The sequence below is a fragment of the Lissotriton vulgaris genome, chromosome 4_1 (assembly GCF_964263255.1).
Source record: "Lissotriton vulgaris chromosome 4_1, aLisVul1.2, whole genome shotgun sequence".
Taxonomy (NCBI): Eukaryota; Metazoa; Chordata; class Amphibia; order Caudata; family Salamandridae; genus Lissotriton; species Lissotriton vulgaris.
The window spans coordinates 2,059,749,140-2,059,766,600 of record NC_141691.1 but is presented as its reverse complement, the minus strand read 5'-3'; the positions used below and the strand labels follow the sequence as shown (position 1 = coordinate 2,059,766,600).

The following is a 17,461-nucleotide window of genomic DNA, read 5'->3' as shown; positions in this document are numbered from 1 at the left end:
TTCCTGCCTGTGTCACTGGATCCTGCTGCATCCTGGGACATTCTGATGTCAATGTGTGTCCTGTCTTGGAACTGCAGGGTGTGTCTCCTGGAGCTTAGTGCTGTGCCTCCTCCTCTATCCAGCTCTGTGTTCCAAATGAGGCTTGGAGCTGCCTACTTCCTGGTTGTGATGTCATCATTGTGCTCAAAATGCGACTTCCCGTTTTTGCGATCTCGCAAACTGCAAGATCGCTATTTGCGTTTTCGGTATTTGCGAAATCGCTATTTGGAGTTGGGAAAAAGCAGATTCTGCAATTTTATTGCGATTTTCCGTAATTCGCATACGGTGATTGCGGCCGATTGCAAATCGCAGTTAATTAGCGATTTTGATGATGCATCCCATTCTGCGATTTCTAGATAGCGATTCTGTATTTTTCGCTATTTAGAATTTGCAGAATGGGTGCTTGATGCATCTGGGGGAAAGTGATTTGCCCAGAATCACAAGATGTTCAGCGTCATTGCTGAGACTCGAAACCAGTTCCCCAAATTGGAGGTTGACTGCCCTAGCCGTAAGACCAACTCTTGTCCCCATTTGTCACGTGTAATTTGTTGTCTACGTCATGTATATGTTATGTCCAACGATATAGTTTGTGATGTTAAATATATAATATGTGTAAAATAATTTGAGATGTCAAATATATGTGATATGTGAAAAATTAAGTTTGTGGTCTGTTGAAAATTTGTTTTTCACATGTTGTCCTTGTGAAAACTGATGAAAACTTCGGAAAAAATGATTTTTTAATGAGAAAATGAACTCTCAAACTGATTGAAAAAGAAAATAAAGCACGTTTTTTTGGTCACATCAAGTATCATGCGTTATCTAATAAAACGATGAGCAACTGATATCAATACTGGCATGTGTGTTGTTGTATGCTTGTAATATTGGCCTAGCCATCCTGATTATGGGCCAAAATCCTCTTTAGTTGATTTGCCTGCAAATACAGGCACTGCCAAATATGGGCACTACTGATGTGAAATACCGCCCTTGCTTAATCCTCAAACAGGCACTAATCATTTAATTACAGATAATCTCACTCCGAACTCAGTAACTGGTAACTCCAGTCACACTTACTACTGTCTCCAAGCATGAGCACCACAGGCATTCCAGACTTCAAACACAGGCACTGCTGATTCAAACAGGAACTGTTGACTCCAGACCCAGGCACTACTCACTAAGGGGCATATTATCAAGAAACGGTGTTAAAATTATCGCCACTTTAGCAGCAGAAAACTGCCGCTAAGGCGGCGATAATGGGTTGATAATAAGCTCTTGAGAATTCCAATAGAAGCCCATGTTCTGGTGTCATCATGGGCTTCGATTGGAATTCTTAAGGGCATGTTATCAAGCCCATTATAGCCGCTTCAGCAGCAGTTTTCTGCCGCTAAAGCGGGGATAATTTTAACACCGTGCTTGATTATATGCCCCTAAATTATAAATAATCCTTACTCCATATACACACCCTCCTGATTTAGGTACAAATAATGCACACTCCAGACACAGGCACTGCTAACTGAATTACAGGTAATCCTGATTCCAATCACAAGCACTGCTTACTGCAAGTCGAGGCAATTCTAATTCAAAACGCTGGCACTGCTGACTCCAAACAGAATAATTTCTGACTCGTTACAGATAACGTTGACTCGAAGCCCAGCATCACGATTACTAGTGAGACAAAACACAGTCCCAGCTTACTCCATGAGCAGGCACTGCTCAGTCAAGTAGTAACTCTAAGCATCTTTTAGTCAATGTAAAGACACTGCTGACGTGTGACAGGCACTGCTAACTCCAGGCATTGCCACTGCTGATTCACTGCACAGAAACTGCTGCCTCACCTCATGAGAACTGCTCATTCAAAACAGGCACTGCTAACTAGGCACTGCTGACTCAAGCCATGGGCACTGCTCATTCAAAAGAGGCAAGACTGACTCTGAGCACACACACGTCTCTCTCAATTCTAAATAAACCTAACTCCAAGCACAGGCACTGCTGACTCTGATACACAGTATAATGCTCACTCCAAGCGTAGGTAGTGCTAACTGAATTACAGGTAACCCTGATTCCAATCACAGGCAGCGCAGACTGTAAACGGATGTACTTCTGAATCAAAACACAGGCCCTGCTGACTTCAATCACAATAATTCCTGACTCATTACAGATAATGCTGACTCCAAGCCCAGGTGCTAATGATGTAAAATACTGTTACTGTACTCCATGAACAGACACTGCATATAAGCACTGTTGATTCCAATCACAGGCACTTCTTATAAAAAACACAAATACTGCTGATTCAGTGCACAGGCACTGTTGACGGCACTGTTGACTCAATTGCAGCTAACACTGACTCCAAGCACATGCTCTTCTGAGGTCAAATGCTGTTTCTTCTTACTCCACAGACAGAATCTGCTCACTCAATTACAAATATCACAGACTTGAATCAGGGACCCCTCTCAAAAGAAGCAGAGGCACTGTTGACATCAAGCAAGCTACTCCTTACTCCAAGCATCCCTGATTCCAGTACACACAGTCCTGGTTCCAGTGACAGGCACTGCTTAATCCAAGCACAGGCACTGAGGATCCAAAACACAAATACTGCTGGTTCAAAACACAGGAACTACTATCTCCAGTCATGGACCCTGCTCAGTAAAAATAAGCCCTGCTGATTTCGGGCACTCCTAAATTCAAATACTGGCGACTCCACACACAGGTACTGCTGACTCAATGTTAGTTCATTCTGACTCAAGCACACGCACTGCTGACCCAGATACAATCACTCCAATCACTGCTAACTGAATTACAGGGAATTCTGATTCCTAACATAGGCATTGCTCGCTCCGGGTAGAGGCACTGCTGACCTTAAATAAAGATAACCCAGACTCCAATCATAGGACATGCTGACTCCATGCACTGACACTGCAGATTCCATTAAACAGTTCTTTGGCTCCAAGACTAGGCCTAAGCAATGTTGAATCAAAACATAGGCACTGCAGACTTCAGTAATACTGATACCAAACACAAGTTTTCTGACATAATTATTGATAACCCAGTGCTTAGAGTCAGCAGTGCCTGTGAGTGGTATCAGAGACAACTGCCACACCTGACTCCAGACACAGGCACTACAATATCCCACACAGACACTTCTGGTTACAAAAATAGGTGCTGCTGACTGCATGCACAGACACTCCCGACAAAAAGTACAGGCACTTCACCTTCAAATCACAGAGACTGTAGACTCCAGGCACAGGCGGGTCTCACTCCAAGCACAGGCTCAGCTGATTAAACAATTATTGGGCATTGCTGGCTCCAATCACAGACACATCTCATTCAAAACACAGGCACTGCTGACACCTGACTTCATTCATAGAGACTTCTGTTTCAAAACACAGGCACTACTCACTCCAAGCACAGTCACAAATGACCCATTACAGATAATGCTGACTGCAAATACAGGCATTGCTAAACACGGGCTCTACTGATGTGAATTGCTGTTACTGCTTACTCCATTTACAGATACTGTTCAATTAATTACAGGTAACCCAGACTCCAAGCACAGGCCCTGCTGGCTCATTACAGATAATATTGACTCAAAGCCCAGGGGCTCCTGACTAGAGGCACAAGGGCTGCTGACTACAGTACCTCTAATGCTGACTTCAGGCACAGGCACTGTTGATGTAAAAAGCAAATACTGATGATTTAAAACACAGGAACTACTGTCTCCACTCATGGGCTCTGCTCGGTCAACTTAGGACCTGCTGATACTGGATACTCCTAAATTCAAACACTGGCAACTCCACACACAGGACCTGCAGACACAATGTTAGTTCATTCTGACTCAAGCAGATGCACTTCTCTCTCAGTCATAGATAATCTTCACTCCAAGAATAGGCACTCTTGGCTCCAGTACTCTTAATGCTGAGTCCAGGCTCTGTGAACTGAATAACGTAATCCTGACTTCAGTCATTGGCAATGGTGACTCCAAGTTGAGGCCCTTTTGATTCAAAATGCATGCACTGCTGACTCAAATCAGAATCACTCCATACTCATTAGAGATGATGCTGACTCCATACTCCGGGGCTCCTGACTATTGGCACAGGCACTGCTGACCACAATGCTGCTAATGCTGATTCCAAGCACAGGCACTGCTGATGTAAAAAGCAAATACTGCTGATTCAAAGCACAGGAACTGCTGTCTACAGTGATGGGCACGGCTCATTCGAAATAGGCACTGCTGATACAGGCACTCCTCCACAGGTACTGCTGAATCAAATTACAGGTACTATTGACTCCAAACACAGACTCAAACACAGGCACTGGTGACTCAATAGAGATAACCCTCTAGTCATTAGCAGCCCTGACTCCAAATACGGGCACTGGTGACTTAAACACAGGCACTACTGACTCTACTCAATGGCACTTGACTGCAAGCCCAGCTATTTCTCTTTCACATCACAGGCACTACTCAATCCAAGAACAGTCACTCAAGACACATTACAAACAATGCTGTCTGCAAATACATGCGCTGCTAAAAATGGGCACTATTGATGTGAAATACGGTCACTGCTTAAACCACAAACAGACACTGCTCACTCAAATACAGATAATCTGTCTCCAGACGCAGGTACCAGTGAATGTAGTCACATACACTCCAGTCTCCCAGCATGAGACCTACACGTATTCCTGACTTCGTACACATGCACTGCTGAGTCGAAACACAGGTACTGATGACTGCATTATAGCCAACATTGACTCCAAACACAGGCTCTAGTGGCTCCAAACAGGCACTGTGGACTGCAGGCACAGGCATTGCTCTCTAAATTATAATTAAACAATCCTTACTGCATATGCAGACACTCATGACTCTGGTACACTTAATGCTCACTCCAGACACAGGCCCTGCTAACTGAGTTACGGGTAATCCTTATTGCAATCACTGGCACTGCTGACTGCAAGCCAAGGCAATTCTAATTCAAAACGCAGGCACTGGTGACTTCAAACACAATAACTCCTGACACATAAGAGCTAATGTTGATGCCAAGCCCAGGGGCACACTTGCTATTGAGGCAAAACACAGTCATAGCTTACTCCATGAACAGGCACTGTTCACTCAGTTACAGCTAACCTGGGCTCCAGGCACAGGTACTACCAACTCATATCAAAGGCACTCCTGACTCTAAACACAGCCACTGCTAACTCCAAACATGTTTTTGTCAAAGTAAAGAAACTGCTGACTCATGACAGGCGCTGCTGACTCCAAGCTTTGGCACTGCTGATTCAAACACAGAAACTGCTGCCTCAAGGCATGGGCACTGCTCATTGAAAAGAGGCAAGGCTGACTCCAAGCACACTCACTGCTCCTTCAATTGAAAATAATTCTTATTCCAAGCGCAAGCACTACTGATTCGGACACATCTATTTTTCACTCCAAGCACAGGCACTGCTAACTGAATTACAGGTAATCCTGATTTCAATCCCAGGCACAGCTCACTGCAAACTAAAGCACTTCTGATTCAAAACATAGGCACTTCTAACTCCAATCACAATCACTCATTATTTATTACAGATAATTCTGACTCCATACCCATGGGCTCCTGACTCGAATCGCTGGCACTATTGATGGTATGTTATATTAATTGCATTTCTAGTGGAGAACCGGGCCTTATGTGCCGGGCGGCGCAGGGCACGCCTTAATCCCCGAGTTCACCTGCCTTGTAAAAAACAGAGACACGAGACACTCCGTTGAGCGTGGAAGCCAGATTTTTTAGCTGCAGCTAAGCACAGTTGTCCCAGAAGTTGCACACAAGGTGGATTCTAAGGAGACTGCCACTTCAATCCGTGGCGCACAATCTTTTATAGGAACATAGTTACAGCATCTCACTCCTTACACATACAAAACGAACCAATAAGAAAAGTTGAAAAACAAGCTATCAGGTGTCTCAAATACCCCCCTCTCTCAGTCCCCGTGTGCTACCCCTCCCAACAAATTAATCAGTGATGGCGTCAACAATCCCCTCTTGCAGGTGGCAGGACGTATTTGTGTGCCTGTTGTGTAATGGGAGAATACAAGCAGAGAATAGCGAAGGCCAGTCGGATATGATAGTATAAGGAAAGAACAGGAGAAGGCAAATAGTCGGTCGAGACAGGGATCAATCGAGTCAGACATGGATTAACAAACTCAGCCAGACCCTGACATCGGGTTTTGTGGACAAGGGTAATGGAGTTACTTTTTAACTAAAAGGACACATAGCAGCTGGAAATGCAAAAACACATCGTTCGCCGTGCTGCCTGAGTGAGGGCAACACAAAATGGCGACAAACCACAAAATGGCGGCTAGATACGGGACGAAATCAGAAATCGAAGAACCTCAGACCCTCCTTTTGCCATTACTCAGGCAAAACACCAGGGACTCAAGTCAATCTGAGTCTATGTCAATGGACATGAGAGTCGAGCTGTTGCTGTAGCATCATTCTAATATTCTCTGTTTTCTGTGACACGGGTTTCGGGACACACATAGTGGCACAAAGACCACATATTGCAGGTCCACACTGTACACATAGACAACAAGAGAAAATGATGGCCAAAATCATTCCAAGGAAAGTTAGTATTTTCCATCCCCATGTGGACAGTAGTCCCCAAAACCATCCCATCACAGACCAATCTCCCGTGTCCTGATGTATAGACTCGGAGATGATATGTAACTTAGAGATAGCTTGGTATACTGTAGGGGCATTATCAGGAATGTAAACACAGCAACTAGACCCGATCAATTTACAAACTCCTCCACGATCTGCAAGGATAATATCTAAAACTATCTGATTTTGCAAGGTCATAAGACAATCCGCCTGAAGTTCGGCTGTCAAATTACTCAAGGCTCCAGAAATTTCATTTATGGTAGCCTCAACAACACGAACTAATTGTCTGATGTCTCTGCTATTGGCCATTGGGCCCCAGAAAGGAAGCAACCCTTTAATAAAGTCACCTCCCTCCTGTCCTGCTGTGTCTTTCTGATCAATAACTCGCCTGCCATGTCTTTTCCTGAAATGACCTGAAGGAGCAGTATACGTTGGGGGAAGAAGAAAAGCCACATAATAAGTTCCTGAGAAATAAGTAGGAAGCCATGTATAGGCTCTGTCGTGACAGATGAAATATGTGCCTTGTGATGGCACTAGTGGTGAGGGAATCTGAGGTGTATAGACATAAGTATGAGAACAGACACTCTTTTCCTGTTGATTTTTAACATTCTGGCCATTAATTTGCAAACAAAAATTACCTCGATGAGGTACAGTCCAAATTGGCGGAGAGCTCCTTCGCTTAGCCTTTTCTGTGAGGCTAGTAAGAAATCGTGTTATATTCCATCCATCATATGCTCTTTTCTTATCTATGGGAATCTTACTAATCTAAGCAATTTTAGCCATAGTCACTATTCCCTTAATCAAAGAACTGTGACTGAAGTCAGCTCCACCACCATATGGACTACCCGGAGGATACCGTAGCTGATTCTGATAAATGTTAGGGAACATAGCCAAATAAGCCCAAGCGGAACCTTCATAGGAGAATGAAAGACTAAATACAGCATACCTCTCTCTGTATTATGAGGCATGAGCCCACAAACCCAACAATCAGTAGTATTCATTACTAGTTGGTGCTGATGCAATAACTGAATAAACAAATTATTGAAATATTCGGTTCTCCTAATCTTGTTCGTGTTCTGAAAGTGTATAAAACCGGTGTGGGGAGGCAGTAGTAGGAAAAGATAAAGAGGCAGATTTTGGAACAGGTGCTTGCTGCCTAATATAAACAACCCAGCTTACACAGGCTAATGAAATACATAAACATATTAAAATACATAAATTTATACCACATGGACTAACCATCAGTCCTTTACATTTTGTTTTTATCTTTACATTATTATCATTATTTCCCACTTTAGTATCCATTACTCGAAAGCGTTGCTCACGGTAATCTTCCTAGATCACTTAGCTGTGGTTGTTAGCCGTCCTATGACACTGCGAGTCCTGCAGACCTATGTCACTACTCAGGTCACAGCTTAAGACTCCTACCGTGACCCTGCAACTTGATGGAGAGTGGAAGAAAAAACATTAATGCCTTTCAAAAAGTATAATCAGAAAAATCGGAAAAAGAAAAGTTCAATTGTTTTTGATCACTCTTGGCCGTAGGTTATATCCAGTCTTATTAGGGATCGTCTGGTCCTTGAACAAAGCTTCTGGATTTGCTGTGTTCAAACGCAAATGTAAGGCCTTGTAACACGTCGTCGTCTTCTTTCTCAGAGTTCGTTTGTTCCAGGCGTGCACTACTGAACGGTACAAATCTAGGTACTTTTTCACTTTCTCTATCACCTATGCCCTCACGAATCCATTGGTCAAAGGGTAAAGGCAAAGGTACCCTTTTGCAGTGCACGCCGTGAACCCAGTTCTTTTTCCCAACGACTTTCACTGCCGTACGTGTCGTTAACAAAACTTGCCACGGCGGACCCCAACGAAGCTCCAGATTCTTTTTCCGCTGGAAGTTCTTCACACAGACCCAGTCGCCAGGTTGGATGGAATGACCTCGATCTGCGGAGGCCTCCGGCAAAGCGTTTTGAACCTGTTGATGAAGAACACGTAATTTAGTGGTGAGGTCATGCAAATAGTCAATCAGCATTGGGTATGGAATGTCAGAATACTTCTTAGGTCGAGGGACTCCCCAGACATTAGCTGGGCGCCCAAAAACGACCTCATACGGACTCAGACCTAAACGAGAATGCACAGTAGTTCTCGTGGACAGAAGTGCCAATGGCAAGGCATCTGGCCCAGCGAGACCTGTGCTAGCCTGAATTTTTGCCAATTTGAGCTTGAGGGTGCCCTAAGCGTGGGCGTAAAATCCGTTTCGCGGGCGAATTTGCGGATTTTTGATGATTTCGCGATCCGCGAATCTCTCAAATTTTCCAAAAAATCCGCAAATTCGCAAGCTACGAATTATTTTGCTTGGTCGCGCTTGAAAAATACAATATCGCGCGCGCGGCGTTGACTCTGAGCCTACAGAGTTGTTTTTCTCCCGGTTTTGCGTGTGCTGCGCCATTTTCGTTCTTGCTGCGTGATCGCGCGAGAGTTTTTCGAATGCAATTACATCATCGCGGCTTGCCATCTTGCACGACGAACGCGAGTACGTCATAAATGCCCGCGACGGCGCGCAGCTGACTTCCGGCGGGAGGTTCGAACAGCTCGCGTTCCCGGAATTGCAAAAAATGCAATTCTGCACCAGAAATCCACCGCAGGAAGCATAAACATTGTTAAAATGTTGATTTTGATCAGAATACCTCCTCAGATTGACATTTGACTGCACTTTTTGGTGCAGAAGTCCATTTTTTGGGGTGGGGTGGGAGGAAGGAAGTGCCTCAGAATCTCCAACTTCCTGTTCCTGTCGAGCAGGCTCCTCTCAGTGCAGTGCTTTGTGCATGTACTGGTCACTTTTCATTTGGCTGTTGAGCTGGAAGGATTACTTTCTGTGACTGCTGCTGGATTTGTATTTGAGGACTTTTTGGACTTTGGAGTTTGGATCACTTTTGGACTTGAGATTTTACAAGTAAGTGGGTGTTGTTTATTTGGAGCATTGCAGTTGAGGCAACTACAGTTCTAAAACTTTTTTCACAACTTTAACAAAATATATATTGTGGTGGGTATCCACAGCATCCAGTAGGCCCAGGGTTAGTCATGGGTGCATGATACAACTGTTTCTGTGATATTTTTTAAACTCAATTCTCATTTATGTCATGGAATTTTAGCTCACTGTTATATGTTGATTTTTTTTTAAATTTTGGGTTGCCTGTTAAGCCTCACTAGCCAGTAGGCACAGGTGTAGTGAGTGGTGCTTGGGCCTAGTCTTTATGTGGGGTGGCTTAAATTTAAACATCATTGAGGGCATGGATGGCATGGGATTGTGGTGATTTTTATGTGTTTTTCGATTTTTTGGGGTGTTGTTGGGGACTGGCCATGTGGATGGGGGCCATTTTGAGGGCTAGTACAGGCAGGACCTGGCCATGTGCTGGGGGTCAAGGGGCCATTTTGAAGGCAGGCAGTGTGCTCAGGCCTGCACCCAGTTTGCCTAGCTTTCACCCATTATGCCCAGGGGTACTCAGTGGTGCATGGGCCTAGTCTTTCTGTGGGGTGTCTTGAATTTAAACATCATTTAGGGCATGGATGGCATGGGATTGTGGTGATTTTTATGTGTTTTTCGATTTTTTGGGGTGTTGTTGGGGACTGGCCATGTGGGTGGGGGCCATTTTGAGGGCTGGTACAGGCAGGACCTGGCCATGTGCTGGGGGTCAAGGGGCCATTTTGAAGGCAGGTAGTGTGCTCAGGCCTGCACCCAGTTTGCCTAGCTTTCATCCATTATGCCCAGGGGTACTCAGTGGTGCATGGGCCTAGTCTTTCTGTGGGGTGTCTTGAATTTAAACAGCATTGAGGGCATGGATGGCATGGGATTGTGGTGATTTTTATGTGTTTTTCGATTTTTTGGGGTGTTGTTGGGGACTGGCCATGTGGGTGGGGGCCATTTTGAGGGCTGGTACAGGGAGGACCTGGCCATGTGCTGGGGGTCAAGGGGCCATTTTGAAGGCAGACAGTGTGCTCAGGCCTGCACCCAGTTTGCCTAGCTTTCACCCATTATGCCCAGGGGTACTCAGTGGTGCATGGGCCTAGTCTTTCTGTGGGGTGGCTTGAATTTAATCATCATTGAGGGCATGGATGGCATGGGATTGTGGTGATTTTTATGTGTTTTTCGATTTTTTGGGGTGTTGTTGGGGACTGGCCATGTGGGTGGGGGGCATTTTGAGGGTTGGTACAGGCAGGGCCTGGCCATGTGCTGGGGGTCAAGGGGCCATTTTGAAGGCAGGCAGTGTGCTCAGGCCTGCACCCAGTTTGCCTAGCTTTCATCCATTATGCCCAGGGGTACTCAGTGGTGCATGGGCCCAGTTTTTCTGTGGGGTGTCTTGAATTTAAACATCATTGAGGGCATGGATGGCATGGGATTGTGGTGATTTTTATGTGGTTTTCGATTTTTGGGGTGTATAACTGATGTTCCTCTGGCTTCCATTGCTTTTAGGTGCACAAGAAAATCACCAGTGCCAGGAAGAAGTCCTGCAGTGGTGTGTGCAGCACAACGTCACGTGACATCACGTGTGGCCACAGACAAGACAACTCTGCAACTCGTGCAACTGCGGCCTGCTGTTCTGACATCTCAAGAAGATGGCCCCAAAGAAAGTTGGCCATAGCGCCTCAGCGAAAAAACTTGCCAGTGCCACTGCCAGTAAGAAGGAGTAGAAGAAGCAAGTGGCACCACCTATCAAGGAGACTGGTGTGCCCACCCACACCTTTTTTGGGACAAAAAAAACTACGCCTGCAGCAGCAGCTGTGCCTGCCGGGGACCAAGCTGGAAGCAGCACCTGGCATGGGATCGTGGTGATTTTTATGTGTTTTTCGATTTTTTGGGGTGTTGTTGGGGACTGGCCATGTGGGTGGGGGTCGTTTTGAGGGCTGGTACAGGCAGGGCCTGGCCATGTGCTGGGGGTCAAGGGGCCATTTTGAAGGCAGGTAGTGTGCTCAGGCCTACACCCAGTTTGCCTAGCTTTCATCCATTATGCCCAGGGGTACTCAGTGGTGCATGGGCCTAGTCTTTCTGTGGGGTGTCTTGAATTTAAACATCATTGAGGGCATCGATGGCATGGATGGCATGGGATTGTGGTGATTTTTATGTGTTTTTCGATTTTTTGGGGTGTTGTTGGGGACTGGCCATGTGGGTGGGGGCCATTTTGAGGGCTGGTACAGGGAGGACCTGGCCATGTGCTGGGGGTCAAGGGGCCATTTTGAAGGCAGACAGTGTGCTCAGGCCTGCACCCAGTTTGCCTAGCTTTCACCCATTATGCCCAGGGGTACTCAGTGGTGCATGGGCCTAGTCTTTCTGTGGGGTGGCTTGAATTTAATCATCATTGAGGGCATGGATGGCATGGGATTGTGGTGATTTTTATGTGTTTTTCGATTTTTTGGGGTGTTGTTGGGGACTGGCCATGTGGGTGGGGGGCATTTTGAGGGTTGGTACAGGCAGGGCCTGGCCATGTGCTGGGGGTCAAGGGGCCATTTTGAAGGCAGGCAGTGTGCTCAGGCCTGCACCCAGTTTGCCTAGCTTTCATCCATTATGCCCAGGGGTACTCAGTGGTGCATGGGCCCAGTTTTTCTGTGGGGTGTCTTGAATTTAAACATCATTGAGGGCATGGATGGCATGGGATTGTGGTGATTTTTATGTGGTTTTCGATTTTTGGGGTGTATAACTGATGTTCCTCTGGCTTCCATTGCTTTTAGGTGCACAAGAAAATCACCAGTGCCAGGAAGAAGTCCTGCAGTGGTGTGTGCAGCACAACGTCACGTGACATCACGTGTGGCCACAGACAAGACAACTCTGCAACTCGTGCAACTGCGGCCTGCTGTTCTGACATCTCAAGAAGATGGCCCCAAAGAAAGTTGGCCATAGCGCCTCAGCGAAAAAACTTGCCAGTGCCACTGCCAGTAAGAAGGAGTAGAAGAAGCAAGTGGCACCACCTATCAAGGAGACTGGTGTGCCCACCCACACCTTTTTTGGGACAAAAAAAACTACGCCTGCAGCAGCAGCTGTGCCTGCCGGGGACCAAGCTGGAAGCAGCACCTGGCATGGGATCGTGGTGATTTTTATGTGTTTTTCGATTTTTTGGGGTGTTGTTGGGGACTGGCCATGTGGGTGGGGGTCGTTTTGAGGGCTGGTACAGGCAGGGCCTGGCCATGTGCTGGGGGTCAAGGGGCCATTTTGAAGGCAGGTAGTGTGCTCAGGCCTACACCCAGTTTGCCTAGCTTTCATCCATTATGCCCAGGGGTACTCAGTGGTGCATGGGCCTAGTCTTTCTGTGGGGTGTCTTGAATTTAAACATCATTGAGGGCATCGATGGCATGGATGGCATGGGATTGTGGTGATTTTTATGTGTTTTTCGATTTTTTGGGGTGTTGTTGGGGACTGGCCATGTGGGTGGGGGCCATTTTGAGGGCTGGTACAGGGAGGACCTGGCCATGTGCTGGGGGTCAAGGGGCCATTTTGAAGGCAGACAGTGTGCTCAGGCCTGCACCCAGTTTGCCTAGCTTTCACCCATTATGCCCAGGGGTACTCAGTGGTGCATGGGCCTAGTCTTTCTGTGGGGTGGCTTGAATTTAATCATCATTGAGGGCATGGATGGCATGGGATTGTGGTGATTTTTATGTGTTTTTCGATTTTTTGGGGTGTTGTTGGGGACTGGCCATGTGGGTGGGGGGCATTTTGAGGGTTGGTACAGGCAGGGCCTGGCCATGTGCTGGGGGTCAAGGGGCCATTTTGAAGGCAGGCAGTGTGCTCAGGCCTGCACCCAGTTTGCCTAGCTTTCATCCATTATGCCCAGGGGTACTCAGTGGTGCATGGGCCCAGTTTTTCTGTGGGGTGTCTTGAATTTAAACATCATTGAGGGCATGGATGGCATGGGATTGTGGTGATTTTTATGTGGTTTTCGATTTTTGGGGTGTATAACTGATGTTCCTCTGGCTTCCATTGCTTTTAGGTGCACAAGAAAATTACCAGTGCCAGGAAGAAGTCCTGCAGTGGTGTGTGCAGCACAACGTCACGTGACATCACGTGTGGCCACAGACAAGACAACTCTGCAACTCGTGCAACTGCGGCCTGCTGTTCTGACATCTCAAGAAGATGGCCCCAAAGAAAGTTGGCCATAGCGCCTCAGCGAAAAAACTTGCCAGTGCCACTGCCAGTAAGAAGGAGTAGAAGAAGCAAGTGGCACCACCTATCAAGGAGACTGGTGTGCCCACCCACACCTTTTTTGGGACAAAAAAAACTACGCCTGCAGCAGCAGCTGTGCCTGCCGGGGACCAAGCTGGAAGCAGCACCTGGCATGGGATCGTGGTGATTTTTATGTGTTTTTCGATTTTTTGGGGTGTTGTTGGGGACTGGCCATGTGGGTGGGGGTCGTTTTGAGGGCTGGTACAGGCAGGGCCTGGCCATGTGCTGGGGGTCAAGGGGCCATTTTGAAGGCAGGTAGTGTGCTCAGGCCTACACCCAGTTTGCCTAGCTTTCATCCATTATGCCCAGGGGTACTCAGTGGTGCATGGGCCTAGTCTTTCTGTGGGGTGTCTTGAATTTAAACATCATTGAGGGCATCGATGGCATCGATGGCATGGGATTGTGGTGATTTTTATGTGTTTTTCGATTTTTTGGGGTGTTGTTGGAGACTGAGCCGACAAAGGTAGCTAAGCCTAAAAGGAAGGTTCCCGCAAGGCTTCGACTTATGGGTGATGACGACGAAAAAGAAGTGGTGTCTTGTGCTGCTGATGAACAGTCTGATGATGACCCAGTCATCACAGACGCCACTGAAGCCCCAGTGGGCATGCAGCAGACAGACATTTTAACCCTAGCCCAAATGGCTGCTGAGCGGGATGATCATGTGGGCGGCGTGTGGTGCTGTAAGTCAACTACAGAAACAAATTCAGCCACGCCCATCCTTCACTTCATCTGGCATTGAAAGTCAAAGTAGCTCCTCCACCACCAGCAGACATCTCCAGTCCCCAGTTTGGGACTTCTTTACTGTTAGCAAAAAGGCGGAAAACATGGTCGTTTGTTCGATTTGTAAAGTATTAGTTAGTCGGAGTAAGCTTGGTTCCAACTATGGTACCGGAGGCCATAGAGATCATCTCAAACTACACAACCCTATCCAGTGGTATAAGCACCTAAGTGACATTGAGGAAGCCAAAACAAATCCAAATGTATCCCTTCATATTGCATCTGATGATGATGAGAGGCTGATCGTGCAGGGGGGAAGTGAAGAAGCGACAGCCATTTTTTCTGGTACACCCAGTACCCCTGGCAGCAGCACTGCAGTGGTAGCGCCCACACCCTCTACCCCTGCAACATGTATGAGGCCCACTAAGAGTCTGGGACAGACAACAATGCAAAAAACTAAATCACTGAGCCTAAGTGGTTTGAAGTCTGCATCATCATCATCATCATCATCATCATCATCATCATCATCACGTAAAATGGTCCAGCCCACCATTACCAGCATGTTTTGGTCGTAACCGCCATTTGAACGCAACCACCCAACCGTGCATGTGTATAACGCCAAGCTGGCTAAAATGCTAGCGCTGGACCTTCTCCCTTTCTCTTTTGTGGAAGGGGTGGGTTTTCGTGAATTGGTGGCAACAGTCTGCCCTAAATGGAAGGTTCCTAGCAGGTTCTATTTTGCAAGGGTTGCTGTTCCAGCACTACATCAAGATGTGCTGGAGGTGATTGGCACAGCTATTCTGAAGAGTGCTGTTCACACTATCCACATGACAACAGACATGTGGACCAGTTGCCAAGCCCTTGATTACATGTGCATCACTGCACATTGGGTCTCTTTTGCAGGAGTCGAAAAACAGTTAAAGCAAAAAGATGTTGACATGGAGGAAGTTTTTCAAACTACTCACAAACATGCAACAGTAGGCATGTTTGGCATGGAGAAATCTCACACTGCGCTTAACCTTTTGGAGGAGTTTAACAGGAAGGTCAATGAATGGCTGCATCCAAGAAATCGCACAGTTGGCTATGTTTCCACGGATAATGGCAGTAATATAGTTAAGGCCATGGAGCACGGCAGCTATTTCAGAGTGTCGTGTTTGGCGCACAGTATTAACATCGTGGTGCAAGCCTTCTTGAAAACAGAAGAGCCAGTCGTCAAATTACTGACCATCTGCTGAAAAATCTGCACACATTTCAGCCATTTTTTAAGGCCCGGAAGCAGCTGAGGAGCCTTCAATATGAACGTAAACTGCCAGTCAAAAGACTAATCCTGGAGGTGGCAACAGGTTGGAACTCAACATTTTACAAGCTTGAGCGTCTGTCTGAGCAGTGGGAGGTAATATATGAGTTTGTCTTTAAACTGGGTTCTACTCATAAAGACATGAGGCTAGAGTTGGAGGAATGGAAGCTAATTGCAAGCCTGACAGACATGCTTCGTCCTTTTGAGCTCTTCACGCGTGAAGTCACCAGGGAGGCCTGTTCTTTGAGCAAAGCTATCCCATTGTTGCGCATGCTAGAGCACCAACTGAAGGAGGTGTGTTCAACGTTCCGAGATGATGGTGAAAAGCAAGAAGCATATGACTTGGCGGAGAAGTTATTAAGGCGCCTACTTGATAATGAAAGGCTTAAAAAGATACATGCAGAACAACATTACATTTGTGCCACTATTCTTGATCCACGGTACAAAAAGGCAGTGGCTAGCAAAGCATTCATTCCTTTTGATGAAGCAGATGTTTCAAAGTACAAACATTGGCTAGCTGTGTCTGCCACTCGGTTCGAAAGAGAACGGCAGAACCTTCAAGGAGGCAGCACAAGTACAACCGAATCAGCAGGCTATCCGGCATTAAGTTCCACTTCTCAATCAGTGGCCGAAGGGAGTCACTTTCCCTCACAGCCGTTAACGACACCAGCAACCATTTCATCATCCTCACCTGCACCAGGCCGCAAACAAATATTGTCGGAAGGGGATTGTCTAACTCAGCTAGGGTTAGCTCGGTCCACTGATGAAAAGGTCGCAGATGGTACGGAAAGTGGATCAACCCTGGAGAACCTTGAGTCGGTGGTGCAGGCCTATCTGGATGACCCAACAGAGGTCTGTCATAATGAGAACCCATTGGGATATTGGTATACGAAAAGCTCTGTATGGCGACTGATCACCAACCTGGCTCTAAATTATTTGTCTTGCCCACTCGCAAGCGTGTCTTCTGAACGTGTTTTCAGTGCTGCTGGTGCCATTGTTACTTCAAAAAGGACCCGCCTTTTGCCCAAAAATGTGGAGAGGTTAACAATAATCAAGATGAATCAGCACTTCATACCACCCGATTACAAAATACGTGAATGCACGCAGGAAGAAGAGAACACCGACTTTGGTGATGCCGACGGAAGTTCTTCTCGGTCACCAGACCTACTCCTGTCTCAATTCGTAGACTTGGAGGACGAGCTCTGCTTCCCTGACACTGAGGCCTGAAAATTACTTCCTTTTTTTCCGTAGTTATTCACTTTTATTCCTGTGTGTCTTTCTTTATTTTGCTACTTTTAACACAACAAAACTCTAATCACCTAATCACAATAAGTCCATCATCATCACTGTCTTCATCTTATTTTCCTTATTGATTTGAAGGTGCCGCAGTCTGCATTCAGATGTTCAAAAGTTCACAACTCAATCATGCTCCTCTATCCTCCTCCTCCAGACTCCCCCTATCCATTTCCCTCAAGGCAGATGGATGGATTATGGAGAAAAAACAAACTTTGTCTTCGTAGACGAGTCCCCTCAAGTGGGACTGAAATAACTGACTGACTACATGCATGCTGATTG

General features: G+C 46.5%; 1 protein-coding gene across 1 annotated transcript in view; it reads left to right on the top strand.

Annotated features, from left to right (window-relative positions):
• Positions 1-17,461, top strand: part of LOC147724964 (zinc finger BED domain-containing protein 6-like) — a 50,830-nt gene that overhangs the window by 20,092 nt on the left and 13,277 nt on the right. The window contains exon 3 of the mRNA XM_086918140.1: positions 15,845-17,068. Within this exon, the coding sequence (XP_086774266.1) occupies positions 15,845-17,068 (1,224 nt within the window). The remainder of the gene's footprint in view (positions 1-15,844; positions 17,069-17,461) is intronic.